Consider the following 16,763-nt stretch of genomic DNA (forward strand, 5'->3'; position numbering starts at 1 on the left):
TGGGGAGAATGAAATGAGATGAGAGATGTTAAAGCTCTCTGAAAATTTCAAAATCCCAATGTGCATCTTTTTCTTTTTCTTTTTTTTTGCTGAAGAAGATTAACTCTGAGCTAACATCCATGCCAGTCTTCCTCTACTTTATATGTGGGTCACTGCCTCAGCATGACTGACAAGTGGTATAGGTCCACGCCCAGGATCTGAACCTGTGAACCCCAGCCGCCAAAGCCAAGCACACCAAACTTAACCACTACACTATGGGGCCAGCCCCCATGATGTGCATTTTAGGAGATAGCATGCTAGATCACTGTAGTTTGGATGGGCCAATCAATATTTTTTCCAAGGAGAGAAATGCCAAAAGGTGGTAAGTCTAAGACTTTCTATGTGTCCGGCACTTTTCTAACAGCTTTACATATAATGATTTTTTTAATCCTCGAGATATCTTTGGAAACAAGAATTACTGTTATCTCCATTTTCAGATAGGAATATTGAGGCTCAGAGAAACTAAGTAATTGGTACAAGGGCTCTAGCTGGTCAGTGGGGGAACTGAGATTGAGTTCAGAGTCTGACTCCAGAGCCTGCAACAGGTGATTGCCACCTTTGCAGAGGTATGAATATAGCCATTTTTTCAGTAGAAAGATAGCATATTGGAAAGACTATATTAGTTTTGGAAAGAATGCAATGAATGTCCAGCTGGACCAGTTAGTTTCACATGAGTTATCTAATTTAATCCTGACCTAACTCTGTGAGAGAATAAAAAAGGTATTTTTCCCATTTAACAAATCAGAACTCTTAGGCATAGAAAGTTTACCTTGCCCAAGGTCGCACAGTCAGCGTTCCATGTGGAATTTGATTCTGAGTGCTCTGTCTCCAAAGCTACATTCTAAAAATGCTTCAACACATTGATTTGTAAATTTCTACCAACCAAAAATGCTGCAATCCTTATTCAGCAGGTTGAATAGCAAAGGAGTTTCTCCACTCCTCTGTTCTTCGTTTAAAGACGTGGAGTTTGCTTTATTTTGTTTGTACTTGGAGATCCTCTGATGAAAGCCATTCAGGCCCGTTTGTATTCTAGCATCTTTATGATCCCTGCTGGGTTTAGAGATAGCTTTTGGGAATCCCACCAAATCAGTCCCCGCTGACCAACCTCAGGGGTCGTCATAAAGTACTTAAGGGATTCTCATCTATTCAATCCTCTCATCAGGCAAACATTCAAATTGTTACTTGAAGAAGAAAGGTAATTCTGTACCCTGCTGAGGGATAAGATAAAGCAAAATTATATTTGAGTGGAGAATACTATGATCATTTTAGGGGTTTGATTACCAAGATAAGGAATGGCTCCTAATTCTAAGGTTGCCTTAGAAGATTATGGGCATTCCAAAAAGTTTTTCCAAACCAATGGCGCTGAATTTCTTGTCTTCCTTTTTTTCCACTATTCTCATCTCTCAGAATAGCCATCTGCTGTTTACCATTTGTTTTCTAGGAATTCCATTATCTTGCTTAAAATCACTGAATTCAAGATGATGAAGTGTTTTCTTTTCTCTCTCTTTTTTATCGTACACATAGAAAGGGAGCCGTGTGAGCAGGGGCGAGGGAGATGTGGCTGTTTCAAAGACCAGCTCCATACAAGTTAGTGCCGTGCAGTACCGTATGTCGAGAGACCCAGGCTCCAGGCACCAGATCTGCCAGTGCTGCTGACACTTGGCCTTTTGGGGGCTTGGTTTTCCTTGTATGTAGGCAAAGCATGGTCAGGATGAAAGCTCCCTGAAAGCAGTGACCTTGTTCATTTCCGTCTCTCCAGCACCTTGAACTGTGTAGTCAGTAATAGTGCAAGTCCATAAGTGCCTGATGAATGATTAAATGCCCTACCAAAAAAAATGTCAAGCCTGGCATTCATGATCCCTGATTTGTCCTTCTCCTTCCTTTTCAGCCTCATTTTTCCCAGCACTTTGGGCACATGGCATACTCATAGGTCCAAGATCGTGCCACTCTCTGCCTTTGTACGTGCTCTGCCCTCTATCTGTCTGCTCCCCTGACTATCAAAAGCTCTGATTCTCAATGAAGGGTCAACTCCAAGGCCACTTCTTCTGAGACCTTTTCCCAGCCCTCCTAGCTGGACTGAAATCACCTGCCTCTATAGACCTACAGGACTTTGCTTACGGCCCTAATAAAGCATTTATTTCTATAGGTCTTGAATTATTCCTTTATTCATTCCACAGATATTTATTAACACTCACCTGTGTACCAGCCATGTGCTAGGGCCTTACCTCAGTCATCTCATTTGCTCCCCACAGCAGTGCAGTGTCTATTTATTCTTTCCTTTAACTAGTACTTAGGGAATGCGTATTAGTTAACAGACCCTGTTGTAGGTGTGGGGGTTGAGGAGTGAAAATGTTAGAAAACATCCCACCCTCCAGGGGCTCACATTCTAATGGAGAGACACAGACTTGGAAACAAGTACAGAAATAAATAAACAAGATAATTTTATGTAATGCTAAGCCATTAAGGGAATACAAGTTGCTGTTGTTGAAAAGGAATGACAAGAGCAGGGAATTAGAGTTAATCTAGATGATAAATTGCTTGAGGGCAGTTGTACGTCTTAGGCATCTATGCATTCCCCGGTGCCTAGCACAGTGAGTTACATATTTTGGTCATTCAAAAACCTTAGTCAAATAGTGAAGAGAAGTTGGAACTCAGTGATGTGCAAGCTCCCTTCCATCTCCCAAACTGTGCTGCTGACAATAAAGAAATAAGCATAAGGTGTAAGTATGAGACAGGAAGTATGCCTGAAAAATCTACATGCAAGGAATGTCTCAGCAATTGGGCCTGGGCAACAACATAGTCAACTCTGAGTTTTCCCAATCCTGTGGAGAAGAAGCGATAGTTTACTCAATCCCTAGAGTATTTTCCCTTTGACTTTGGAATGCACTGTACTTTTAATTTTTGTGGAATGTTTTTTTGTTTTTTTTCTGTGTGTGAGGAAGATTGGCCCTGAGCTAACATCTGTGCCAATCTTCCTCTATTTTGTACATGGGACGCTGCCACGGCATGGCTTGGTGGGCAGCGTGTAGGTCCGTGCCCAGGATCTGAACCAGCAAACCCCAGGCCACCAAAGCAGAGCGCCTAAACTTAACCACTCCATCACCAGGCCGGCCCCACATTGTACTTTTAATTTTTTTTGACAACACAAATTATCTTGGTAATTATATTTGGCTTAGGTAGATACAGCAATGAATTTACATTCTCTCAGTACACAGCATGTAATAATGCAAAAAACCACAGCAGGAAGCAAAGGAGAGCCAATCTAGGATTAAAATTTTGCTGTGCATAGCCTAGTGTTTTCACTCACTGAAACTGCTGATGAATATTGCTAACGTAATGACAGGCAAAAGTAAAAAATGCTATTGTTCACTGTTGATAACCAAAAGTACAAAGGAATATAAAAGCTCATAAACGGGAACTAATAGGATTCAAATTGCAGTATCTCTCGTTTAAACACTATTTATACTATTCAGAAGTGATTTTCCCAACCAGTAGGAGAAGACGGTGAGTTGATTACTCAGGAGTGATGATGAAGTTATATGCACTAAGTCATGCGTCTGTTCCCAGGAGGTCTCCTTCACTGCCTTTAACTAGAGTCTGGCCACAGTATGGAGTTTTTCTCTGTGCAAAGTTTTACCAGCTCTTATCAGAATGAAACCCACGACCTGTGTGCTTGGCACTCAGCCCCAACAAGCTCAGCTAATGGGCCCAGACAGCAAGCCTGCTTTTGAGATCTGAAACCTGCAACCTGATTTGATTAGTCGCTAGTTGAGTGAGGAGTGGAAAGAGGAACTGCAAGGTCAAGAATGTGCTAATCTCACCTCTTGTCAGGAGTGGTTTGCAGGGGTATGGGTACTACGCCTTTGGTTCAAACTTTACGTTAACTGACTCTATCATTTAACCACTTAAATGAGTCTGGAAATCCCCTTACAGTCACCTCAAGAAAAATGTTGTACTTTGAGTTAACTGTTACTTCATTTACATAGTTCTACAATATTAACATGACTATTAAATATTTTACATTTGCTGTATCCTGTAGTACCAAATGATAATTATAATGGGTGGCAGCTCTGATGCATGCACACTGGTCCAGTGTAAGGATTAAGGTGAATGTGTACAGGGAAAATGTGTTACTGACAACACAAAATCACCTCCCTAGGCAATATTCATATTTTTAAGAGGAATGAACAGCTTTTTTTAATGCTTTCTGACTGACTTACCCCTGATTCTCTTATAAGATGTTCTTTACTTTATAAACCTATCACTTGCTGAGTAACATTTCATGAGTGCTTTTTTTCCTGGTGGTATGACAAGCTGTGTTCACTATGGCTTTGCTTATTGGACTTCAAATGGTATTTTTTCCCTAAAGTCAGACCTGAGGAGTTTTAATTAGCAATGGAATAGTTTGAGTTCATAGAGGAAATTATTTCAGCTAAGGGATTTTGGTGACATGGCCTTAATCCTCATAGTGTTTGTAATTTCCATTTTCTCTAATATTTCTTTTAATAATATAACTAGCTTTTGGCCAAGATGAAGATAATTCATTTATATAGCGCCATTCAAGTACAGAGAAATTTAGCTGTTCTTAGGAGTGTAAATTTCAGGACAGAGTCATCCAATCAAAGTGAAATGGTTTGTTGAATTTCGAGTATGAAACAGTACTTCCTCTCTCAACCACAACAGAAACAACAACAAAAAAAAAGCAAAAAGAGTGTTCACCATGTACCAGGCATTGTGCTAAGTGCAAGGAAATGAAAATATGAATAATTCAGGTCAATATTTCTTTTTTTCATTTCAAACTTGTAATTTCCTAGAGTAGCAAAATAATTCCCTCAGCTATCCATTTTAAGCTTGGTAGTGTAAATAGTCTTTAAAATTAGCTTAACAATATCAAAAGTACAATCTTTAATAATTTTCAGGCAACTGGTGAGCCGAACTAAATGTTCTTTTTGAAATGCATTTAAGGAATGTATGAAAACCTGTTCTTAACACAAATCAGGGGTGTTTGTTTATCTTATAAAAGGATTCCATAAATGAAAGGAGGAATAGTTCAGCAGAGATGAAAGAGCGTGGAGGGTCAGCCTCAAGTTCAGATATCTGCAGAACCTGTTATTAACCGGAGTTGCTTCCATGGGCAAGTTACTTTAAGCATCCTGCCTTCCTGATTCTTCATCTCTTAAAGCTGCAGAAATGATGAATGAGATAATGTAGGGAAAGAGTTTCATACGGTGCTGGTCCCATAATATATGCTCCATCAAAAACAGCTCTTACTGGGGCCAGCTCCGTGGCCGAGTGGTTAAGCTCACGCGCTCGGCTGTGGTGGCCCAGGGTTCGGATCCTGGGCGCGGACATGGCACCACTCGTCAGGCTACGTTGAGGCGGCGTCCCACATCCCACAACTGGAAGGACCTGCAACTAAGATATACAACTGTTACGGGGGGGCTTGGGGAGATAAAGCAGAAAAAAAAAAAAAGATTAGCACCAGTTGTTAGCCCAGGTGCCAATCTAAAAAAAAAAACAGCTCTTACTACAGAATAAATTATGGAGTTTTTTTAAACTACAACTTTATTGCGTTTATGAGAGCTATTCACAAAGTTTACATCTGCACCTAGCTTTTCAGCAACACATTGCAGAGAGACCTCTGGCAGTATTTTTCTAGATGTAAATTAAATATTCATTTATCATTTATTCTGTATCAAACACAATGAAAGGTATTAGCAAAGTTATATTTTGCAATTGGCAATTTTCTGTGCAGCCCCTTGCTAAGATGTTCTTGTTTGGCAAATACAGGCTTTAATTAACCTTCTTGATCATCCATCTCTCCTCTCCAGGATCATTATCTTTTCCTCAAGTCATAGTACACAACAATAATTGCACATTGTTCATCCTTTTCCTATTTGAATAGACCCTCTCTCTCTATCTGCAAAGACACATTGATCCTTCTCTAGCTCTCACCTATGACTCTCATGATGCCCCCACCCTGACTTGATGACCTCTTGTCTGCTCACGGGAGAAGCTTTCTTCTTTGCCCATTGGACTGGTGTTTGCTTTAGTCTTTGCTTATCCTATTGGAAACAACTTCCCACACTAGGTTTGATCTGAAGAAATCAGAAACTAACAATTATAAAAAGTTCCTTGTCCCATAACATAAGAAAAATGAACTTTTACAAAATATCTCGACATTAGATTACATGGATGAGTAGTTGACGAATCCTAGAAGTTCTAAATTAAAACATTGTACTTTATTGTCAATAATGATAAATTAAAAAGTTATAAAATTAGCTCAGTGGAAATCTGCAAGTAGTCTTATCTATGAGGGATGTTTATTATTAAAGATATATTTATTTTATTAAAATTGTGTTTCCAGTAATGGATGATTCATGCCCAGGCTTCTTATAGCTCTAAGAATATATGATATTAAATTTCACAGGCAAATTCTGTAACTCTGAAAGATGCTCTTTGGTTCTTGTTAATTATTGATTCTTAAACTTTTGATATCCTTGTATTAAACATTGTTACCAATAAAACCTGGCCTCCAGCCAAGGCCTTTCACTTGTAAAAGAGCTGGTTTGATGATGAGCATGTAATGAAATCTACTTGTAAAGATTTGGTTGGATCACACAGTTTGATTGAACCTAAGAGTTTTCAATTTTTGCTTTATTCTATTCCTATAAACATTAAGATATTGATGTATCATTGTTTCCATGTATATTTCTTGGACTGCATGCCAGAAATTCATGTACTGCGGCATCAAAAGTCTTTGTTCTAAAGGATCTCCCCCGTAAAGTGATCCCAGGGCACCAGCCTCTGAGTTTAGCATTATTTGAATTTCCCTCAGTGGGTCATGAACAGAGCAGAATGTCATGAACAAATGGAGAATTCAGTGATGAAATAAATGTTGATAGTGTATTTGTTCATTATTGTTTTATGAATGCCAACAAATCCCTCTGTGTTTCTTTCACATTACAAAAGAAACACCTCTAAGCCTTAGATCAATCAAGAAGCACAGGTACTATTAAGAAAGAGATGTTTTCTTTATTTCCTGCCTCTGAGATATGAATATAAAACAACAAACAGAAGAAAAATTTTCAAAATTAGGGAAAATACTCTGACAAGTATCTTTTAAAATTTTGGCCAAATAAATCATCCTTGGTAAGTTAAAGATTGTTTTGGCTGAAAGATTTTTAAAATCTCCAAGTAACTGCATATGGTTTGTTTTAAGAGATGGTGGAATACATCCCTCTGAGCAATGAACACTTTATGGCTCATCTACTCACGTACAGCATAATCACCTAAGATAAAAACAAACAGCCATCTTCCGTGAGATCCAGGAACAGGTGGTACAACTAATCATCCCAAATGTTTGGAATATTGGTCTAGCAACAGCTGTCTCTAAAGACTCAAAAGACAAGTGTCCCCAACTCCCCAGTCACGGGCCAGGAGAGGGATTCGTTTGGACATCCTTAGCAGGCACTCAACGATTAAATGTGTATAAGGTTGCCTTGGTGGAGGAATGAGTGGATTATTCACTTGCTAGTTTATGATATACCACCTGCCCTCTGGAATGGACTCTAAGTGACTGATGGCAAGGAAGGGTTATCTGGAGATATCCTTTCTGAAAATGGAAATTCCCATTTATATCTTAGTCTTTAATAGTGAAGATTATTATGGAAAATATTCACTACCTGTAGTGTTATTTCATTCCTAGCTATCTTTGCTTTCAGCCTGTGAGTAAACTCTCCTCAAACAGAGCCCAAAAAATGTCTGTCTGACCCTGGAGCTTATGGTGGGTTTCATGTTTTCATGGCTGTTTTTAAAGACATCAAATGTTTGTATTGCATTAGCCATGTTTTAGGTGGAGCCAAATGTGATCATTCAAGAACCTTTTATGTCCCATCTTTGCACAGTTCTCTATTTAGTAATTGGTGAGAAGCATTTCTACAAGAAGGCCTTTATTTTCCACCAGGTAATACATGGCTTAGATCATTTAATCTAGTAATATAACATACAAGACCTTAGGGGTAAATTATCACAACCCCCCTCCAATTCATTTTTTCTTTTCTATTGTTTCAGTCCTGGTTCAATCAGATATCTGTACATTTTTCTAGTAAAATTGTATTGTATGTAACATACCCTTTTTTAATATTTGATTTATGAGTTCATTTTATTTTAAGGATGTTAACTGTTTATCTGTTACAAATATGTTTGCTAGTGTGTCATTATGCTTTCAATTCTGTCTTTGGTATTTTGGGGATTTATACAATGGTTTGTGTATGTGAGGTGTATCAATTTTTATGTTTTCTGACTTCAGCATTTATGCTTAGAAATATCTCTTCCACTCTATAATTATATAAATATTTATCTGTATTTTTATGTAGCACTTTAAGATTTTATTTTTACATACCTCTCCAACTTTCTAATCTGTAGCACTTTTCTCATACACACCAAACTGTGCATACTAAGCTATTTAAAAAGTGAAGATATGAAAATTATATCTGTGTTCAAAACTACTCCAAACAGTAAAATGCAGAGAATGAGGGAGTGAGTTTCATTTCAAAATTCCAAATAATGATTTCACTGCCAAAATATAATTATGAACTATTCTGAAGTGAGACATGAGCTAAGCATTAGTTATTATTTTAAATGATATAAATGTTATTAGTTTAAAGCTATACAGATTAAGATGCCTACAATTATAGGATGATATATATCATTATTTGGTGGATTGGAAAGAGCATGTGACTAAGAGATACACACTAGCTTATTGGGTTCTAGTCTTGACTCCAGTAATAATTAGTTTGGGGATGCTGGGCAATTCGTTTGGCTCTCTGAACTTTATTTTGCTCTTCTCTCAAGGGAGAGTATTGGACCCCTAGATGACCTCAGTAAGGTACCCACAGCACCAAAGTGCTAAGATTCCCTACATGGACTGAGAGAACAAAGTAACTAAAATAGTAGCTCCTTTCTTTTAGGATGGGACGTACCACATTTCAGGAGCAGGAGGTAAGGAAAGCAAGGGCTGAATTTGTACCTACTTCTTGGAACTGGCAAATAGTTCTCTCTCCTCAGAAGAATGGGACATGGCTTTTAAAGCGCTTATCTGAGTTCGCTATAACGAAGAACAGAAATGTGTTATTGTAAGCTGGACTATTTTGATGCCTTTCAAATGATTATTCACTGTTTGTTCTATTTTAACATTTCTTAAAGTAATGCTAAGGGCACTGCTCTGCTAAGAGCACCCACAAAAATGAAGTTTGTCTTCTGTTAGCCTGGAGCTTGAAAAAGCTAGCAATCTACCCAGTATGATATTAAAAATATGTAACAAACAGTATGACATAGGCACTAACTGCTCGGAATGGATTCTGGCTATAAACTACTGCTTTGTTTGTACTTAGGGGGAACAGCCAAACGTCATCCTTGAATGTACAGTGGGAACCAGGGAAATTGCAGTGTGTACCAAGCTAGGAACTTGGGATAGAGTGGAGAACAATAAAAAAAGGTCCCTGACATTCTAAAGCATACATTCTAGTTGGGGGAAGAGATAATTAACAATAAAACAGATATAAAATCATTTCAGATCATCAAAAAAGCTTTAAAGAAAATTAAGTAAGTTACATGGATAGAATGACCAATAATGTGGGGATATTTTAAATAGTGTTCAAAGAAGGGTCTCTAAAGATTTGATACTTGAGCAGAGAACTAAGTGATGAGAAGCCAGTCATTGAACACTTGGAGAAAGTGCATCCAAGGCAGAGGGAAGGAACAGCAACAGATTTAGACCCAAGGGAAGAAGAAGCCTGGAGTGTTATTTGAAAGATTGTAAGAAGGCCAGTGTAGTGAGAGTGAAGTTAGTGAGAAATGTAGAACATCAAATCAGAGAGGGACACCAGGAGATGAGGCAAGCAGTGGGCAGATCTTAAAAGGCCAAATCCTAAGTACAGTGGAAAGCTATTGGAGAGTTTTAAGCGGAAGACAGAAGTGATTTGATTTACAGTTAGAAAAGATGCCAATGAAATAGACTTGAGAGCCCAGAAATAATCCCATGCATATACAGTCAACTAATATTTGACAGTAGAGCCAAGAATACTCAGTGGGGAAAAAATAGTCTTTTCAATAAATGGTGTTGGGAAAACTAGATATTTAAATGCAAAAGAATGAAATTGGACCCCTATCTTACACCACTCACAAAAACCAACTTGAAATAGATTAAAGACTTAAATGTAAGACCTAAAATCTTAAAAGTCTTAGAAGGAAACATAGGGAAAAAGCTCCTTGATATTAGTCTTGGCAATGATTTTTTGATATGACACTAAAAGCAAAGGCAATAAATGGACAAATAAGCATTGAGACTACATCGAACTAAAAAGCTTCTACACAGCAAAAGAAACAATCAACAGAGGGAAGAGGCAATCTATAGAATGGGAGAAAATATTTGCAAACCACATATCTGATAAAAGGTTAATATCCGAGATATATAAAGAACTCATACAACTCAATAGCAAAAAATAAATAAATAATTTGATTGAAAAATAGGCAGAGGACCCGAATAGACTGAATAGACATTTTCCCAAAGACATATCAGTGGTCAACTGGTACATTAAAAAATGCCATCACTAATCATCAAAGAAATGCAAACCAAAACCACAATGAGATATCTCCTCGCACCTGTTGGAATAGCTATTATCAAAAAGACAAGAGATAACAAGTGTTGGGCAGGATGTGGAAAAAAGAAACCTTAATGCCCTGTTGGTGTAAATTGGTACAGCCACTATGGAAAACAGTATGGAGGTTCCTAAAAAATTAAAAATAGAACTACCATATGATCCAGCAGTTCCAGTTCTGGATATATATATATATATATATGAAGGAAATGAAATCACTATATTGAAGAGTTGTCTGCACCCCCATGTTCATTACAGCCTTATTCACAATAGCTGCAACATGGAAACAACCTAAGTGTCCACTGACAGGTGAATGAGTAAAAAGATATGGTACATATATATCACATTTTATATATATATATATATATATATATATATATAAATTATGTGAAAAATATGTTTTAGATATAAAATATATAAAACATATTTTTACATTAAATATATTTTAAACTATGTATATTTTACGTGTATAATGGAAAAGTATTCAGCCATGGGAAAGAACAAAATCCTGCATTTGTGACAACATGGATGGACCTTGACAACATTAAGTGAAATAAGTAGTCAGACAGAAAAAGACAAAAACTGTATAATCTCACTTACGTGTGGAAGCTAAAAAAAAAAAGCCAAACTCATAGAAACAGAGAGTAGAACAGTGATTGCCAGGGGCAGAAGGATGGGGAAATGAGGAGATGTTGGTCAAAGTGCACAAACTTCTGATTATAGGACAAATAGGTCCTGGGGATCTAATAGTGACTACAGTTAACAATATTATATTATATACTTGAAAGTTGCTAAGAGAGTAGATCTTAAATGTTCTTACTATACACACACACAAAACTGTAATTATGTGAGGTGATGGATGGGTTAACTTAACCTCATTGTGGTAATTATTTAGTGATATATACATGTATCAAATTATCATGCTGTACATCTTAAACTTACACAGTGTTCTATGTCAACTATTTCTCAATAAAGCTGGGAGAAAAAGATAATTCTCGCTGCTATGTAGAATGCAGACTTTAGGGAGAAAGTAGAAGCATGGAGAAAGTTAACAGGCAATTGAGACTTCATGTCTTGGACTTAAGAGGTTATGGGGGATGATGAGATGAGAATGACCATATTGAGGATAGATTTCCTTCCCATGCTGAGATTCTCCTTTCAGGGATAAAATTTGGAGGTTCTGTGTTTTATTTTTGGAAGGGATATTCTTCCTTTTGTAAGCTCATTTTGAAGGTCTTTTATGAATAATGGCAAACTTTTGAAATAACGTAAAAGGTTGGTTTCTTTTAAATGTCTAATATTCATGTTACTAAGAGAAGACAAATTCACATTTTATTTAGGACTTACTGAAATCCTTTATCATTTGTGCCTATTAAAGTTTCTGACTGGAATCCTGTAGCCTACACAGTGGACTAGATAGTCTTTTTCCATAAATTGATCTGGAAAAACTAGATATTCAAATGCAAAAGAATGAAACTGGACCCCTATCTTACACTACTTACAAAACTTACATAGAACCTTCCACCAATACTCTGCTTTATGTCTTTCTTGCTTTTTCTATTGACTCCTCTTTCGTGCTCTGTTTCATCTTTTCCCCTCAGGCTTACAATTATCCAAGCCAGCTCTAATGATGTGAAAGGTGAACGCACAGTTTGTACTTAGGAATGGGCTCTAATGGTCCAAGCTTTACCAAAAGATGGCGACATGATATGGAGCACACCATTTATCTCTCTGAGAATTGGTTTTCTAATCATTAAAATGAAGAGGTTGGATTAGATAATCCTAAAATTCTTTCCAGTTCCAAGATTTTAAGATTGCCACTCTTCTGATTTTCACACATGATCAACATAATCCGTTATTTGCTTTAATTAATTACACAATATTATATGTCAGCCATTTTTGTGCTGATGATTCGCAAATCTGTATCTCAAGTTCAAGACTCTTAGGTTCATTCTCATATAGCAAATGGCTTCCTGCACATCTCTACCTGGATATTGCATAGGCACCTCAAACACTCTATGTCCAACATGACTCCTTAACTTTCTCCAGTAACTTGCTCATTTTTCTATGCACTTTTCTCATGTTGTCTAGATCTCTCTCTCTCTTTGACTGTCTTCCACTCTACCTTTCTTGCAAATAACCACTACTTACTTATCCACTTATCTGAGTCTACAAGACTCATCTCAAGAGTCACCGTCTTAATGTGAAATGTTTCCAAGCCCACTTCCTCTGCAGGTAGAATTTTCTACTACCTTCCATGGGGTCCTGATTAGACTAATATCAGAGCACCCACATGAGTTTATTGACCTGTTTATTTACATGTTTACATTTTGAACTCCTTGAGGGCAGGGATAGTTTCTTATTTCCTTGTGATTCTACCCTCAGCCTAGAATGTATCACATAGTCTGAGATTAACAGATATTGAATGAATAAGTGAAAATGAAAATCTATGATCTGAGGATTGCTCATGTCATTGTCTTACTTGGTATATGACCTCCCACCAACAGTTTCTTAATACATAGGGAAACCGTTGGCTCTCTTGCCTCATTTCACCGGCTCACCAGCTTATGAAGCCTCATATAAATGCCAGCCTTTATTTGTTTGCACACATCCTTCTGCCATTGGAATTCAGTGTCTTTTTCATGTATATTCTGTCTTTCAAAGTGCAGGGACCACATTTTCTTTCTTCCTGTCTTCCCTGAGGTTGAGATTAGAATAATGGTGTCTAGCCAATTTTTAATAGATATTCATTCCTTGAATCCCACGTTTGACTTAGTTCTCTCCTCGTAAACAACCAAAATTTTCTTCAACACAGACATTTGTATATAAACCAGTTTCATCGTGTGCAACTAACAAATGCACTTCCAGCTCCTCAAAATGTTAATGAAATTTAGACCTGATACTTAGCTCTCATTCAGTAAGTATACTTGGGTAAAGAAGCTGTCAGATTTGAGTGGCTGAATTTTTCTCAGCATCATCTTAAAATACCTCCTACTCCCTGTTCAGGCTGAAAGAAATTAACTAAGGTGATTTATTTGGGTAGGGTCAAGAAACCAACTGTGACATGAACAATGGTAGAGTCAGCTTTCCTTCCCATTATATTTTTTAATCTTACCGGTGCTAGAGTAATTAACATGGAAGTCACATACAAATTGGAGAGAAGTTTGCCTTTCAAGAGAAGTTTCTTGCTCTGAGGTCGTTTGCTATCATATATCCTTTGAGGCCTCTCTGACATAACTAACTTTCTCAGATCTGCCCTTTACCTTCTTTCCTCAAGTGGGTAGTACTTTGTCACTCCCACAGCCATGCTTTTCCCCCTGCCATCCTTACTGACATTTCATGATGGAGTCAGGGATAGCCTTTTATCAGTTAATTTATCTTTGAAAAGAGCACTGATATTGTAACCTACCTCAGCAGGCAGGATTGAACATGACAGCAGAATCTAGATCAAAACAAACATCAATACTGGTAATAATTATTATTACTCTTTATTAAGTACTTTATTCAGAGCTGGTTATAATTACATAATTAATGCCTTCAATTCTCAAAACAATCCTGCAATTTAAGCATCCCATACCAGCCTTTTTCAGATGAGGAAGAGAAGGACTGGAGAGATTAAGTAGATTGCCTGAGGTCACTCAGCCAGTAGATAGCCAAGTTATAATCTGAACTTCTGTCTGCACATTTTCCATTTCACCAGTGCTTATAAGTAAAGGGGAATACAGTTGTCCATGTCATGAATGAGAAGGGCGCTTGAGGAGAAGTGCTTAAGACATTTAAATGGTGACCTGTTCAGCAGGAATGCAGCCCTTCTTCCTATTGTCACTTAGTTGGAAGAAGATTCAGATGGCTAAAAGGTTGAAACGGTACATGAAATGGATTGAACAGAGGTTTGACAAACTTGCGTGGATGTTTCTTTGCCTTCTAGGAAGATTTCCAACCCGCAGCAGCCTCAGAGACCAACTGGGAGTCAGTCACAAGCTCTATCTCAGTAAGTAATTTATTTTTCTGTTGCCAGTGAAAAAACTGATGGAGTAGCTAAGGTCAGCCCCAGAATGACTTCAGCTGCATTAAGGACCTATGGCTTGACAAAAGCCAGATCTCAAGCATGATGTATTCTTCTATTTCATTCAGGTTACAGTGGGCTATGTCAGACGCCCTTTTTTACTCTCCTTCCAAGGCTTCCAGGAAATGCCAGTACCCATTGTAAGAACATGGGATAGACAATGACTTAAGTGTTTATCGGTTTTAAAGCAGAACATTCCAACAGAAGGACTGTCTAGACGTATCAAATGTTTCAAACTGATCCATGGCCCGGGCTCAAGTGGGGAATTTTGAAATAATTTTTTGAATATTCCAGGGGAAGCTATTAACCTTTACATTTTCAGGGATCTTTTCAGATGTCAAAAATCCCAGTGTTTACAGTAAGATAACTTAATTGCAAACCAAGAATGTATTCTATTTGACTTGGAAATAAAATATAACTCACCCTGAAACTGTAAAATGGTTCATGCCCCCATTTTCTTCTCCAAATTTAGTCATTTCTCAGTATTCTGTCGACTTATCTACTTTGTACAGAAAGAAAGACCTTGTTTTCACCAATCCTACGGGTAGCATTTATGTAGCAATAAAATACAAAATAATAAATGCAGTTGTTCATTAAAAGATCAAGAGCATGGAGAAAGCTTGTCCTTGGTTCTAAAGTGGGTCAATGTGGCTGAGTCAGAGTTGATTTATTTTTTCTAAACGTAATATGCTATCTTTTGCTCTCTGGGGGATTTTTTTTTTAATTCCCTCAAAAGCAGGATTTCCTCAGCCATGGATTCTGTGGCTATTTAATTCACTTGGTGTGGCTGCTGGACTAGAACAACATGATCTGATCAAGAGCTCAATGAGGTCTCTAATGGTGAAATTAGGAGTGTTTTGTTTGTTTTTGACAGTCCATAATGCATGCTCTGAACCTAGCTAAGTGTAGGCAATCATTGTCAGGCAGGTGAAAATGAAAATCAGGCAGGTGATGCTGCAGAGCTGGGAGGCTAGGCAGCAGGCCTATGGTTAGCAGCCCGAGACTGACAATTCAAGGTAGACATCAGCTGCCACTAGGACCTAGTGTGCTATTCTGTCAAGAGCTCCCTGGCTTCTCAAGCATCTTATACCTAGCTCAGCATTGGTAGCTCAGCGTTGTCTAATCATTCCTGCCCCAAATCTAGAAGTTACAGCTTACAGGACCCTTAGCTAATTCAAGATAATCCAGGTCCTCCTAAAGAGAAGGATTGTCCTATCCATTTCGAGTATCTGCTTAAGCACAGCACTAGGTCCATATCCACTGGAAATTCTTCTGGGTTGTGTTCCAAGTCTAGGTTCTGCTTAATCCTCTAGGAAAACCAGGGAGGCTCAGCGTCTTTCCTCAGCATTCCATTTTTCAAGAACCTTCTGAAGTAAGAGCAAGGGCCCTCGGACCTACCATTAACTTCTGTATAAATCATACTTTGTTTTTGTTGAAGACACTGTACAGTTTTCAGAACATTTTTTACAAATTGTTACCATTTTAAGGTAAGTCAGTTAGCTTTGGAATTGATTTTTATAAATGTAAAACAAAAGCTGAAGGAGATCAAATTTATAGTGCAGTTGAAAGAGGCACACCCAGTTAATTCTTTCTCTCAAAAATAATTTTTAAATCATTACCTAGGAAGCAAAAATGATCTCATGGATTTCTTAGGTCGCCTAGTCACTCATAAATATTTTCCTAACCATCGTTGGTGTTTCTGTCAACTGCTCTGAGTCACAACTTGAAAAGAGCAGTAAAGCTCATATGTAAAGACAGTTTTACATTTTACCTATGGTTTGGATTTGCTCTTCAGACTAATTTAAGAAGAGGTTAGATTTCCCCCTCCCCCTCAGGGACTAAGAGCTCTTCCACAGTTTTCTGTTAAAGAGATTGATGTCTGGGTCTACACTACACTCTAGATACCATTAAGAGCAACCCCAGGAAACTCTTTGCCAGGAGTTCCCCAGAGCCATTGTAAGGAGCTTTCACTTGTGTGGGAATGGCTTGATTGATGT

At 37.8% G+C, this 16,763-nt stretch overlaps 1 protein-coding gene across 2 annotated transcripts in view; it reads left to right on the top strand.

The window, feature by feature from the left end:
- Positions 1-16,763, top strand: part of PDGFD (platelet derived growth factor D) — a 214,802-nt gene that overhangs the window by 170,197 nt on the left and 27,842 nt on the right. For both annotated transcript variants that reach the window (XM_014860027.3, XM_014860026.3), the window contains exon 4: positions 14,629-14,691. In XM_014860027.3, coding sequence (XP_014715513.2) covers positions 14,629-14,691 — 63 coding nt within the window. The remainder of the gene's footprint in view (positions 1-14,628; positions 14,692-16,763) is intronic.

This window comes from Equus asinus, chromosome 20 (genome assembly GCF_041296235.1).
Source record: "Equus asinus isolate D_3611 breed Donkey chromosome 20, EquAss-T2T_v2, whole genome shotgun sequence".
NCBI lineage: Eukaryota > Metazoa > Chordata > Mammalia > Perissodactyla > Equidae > Equus > Equus asinus.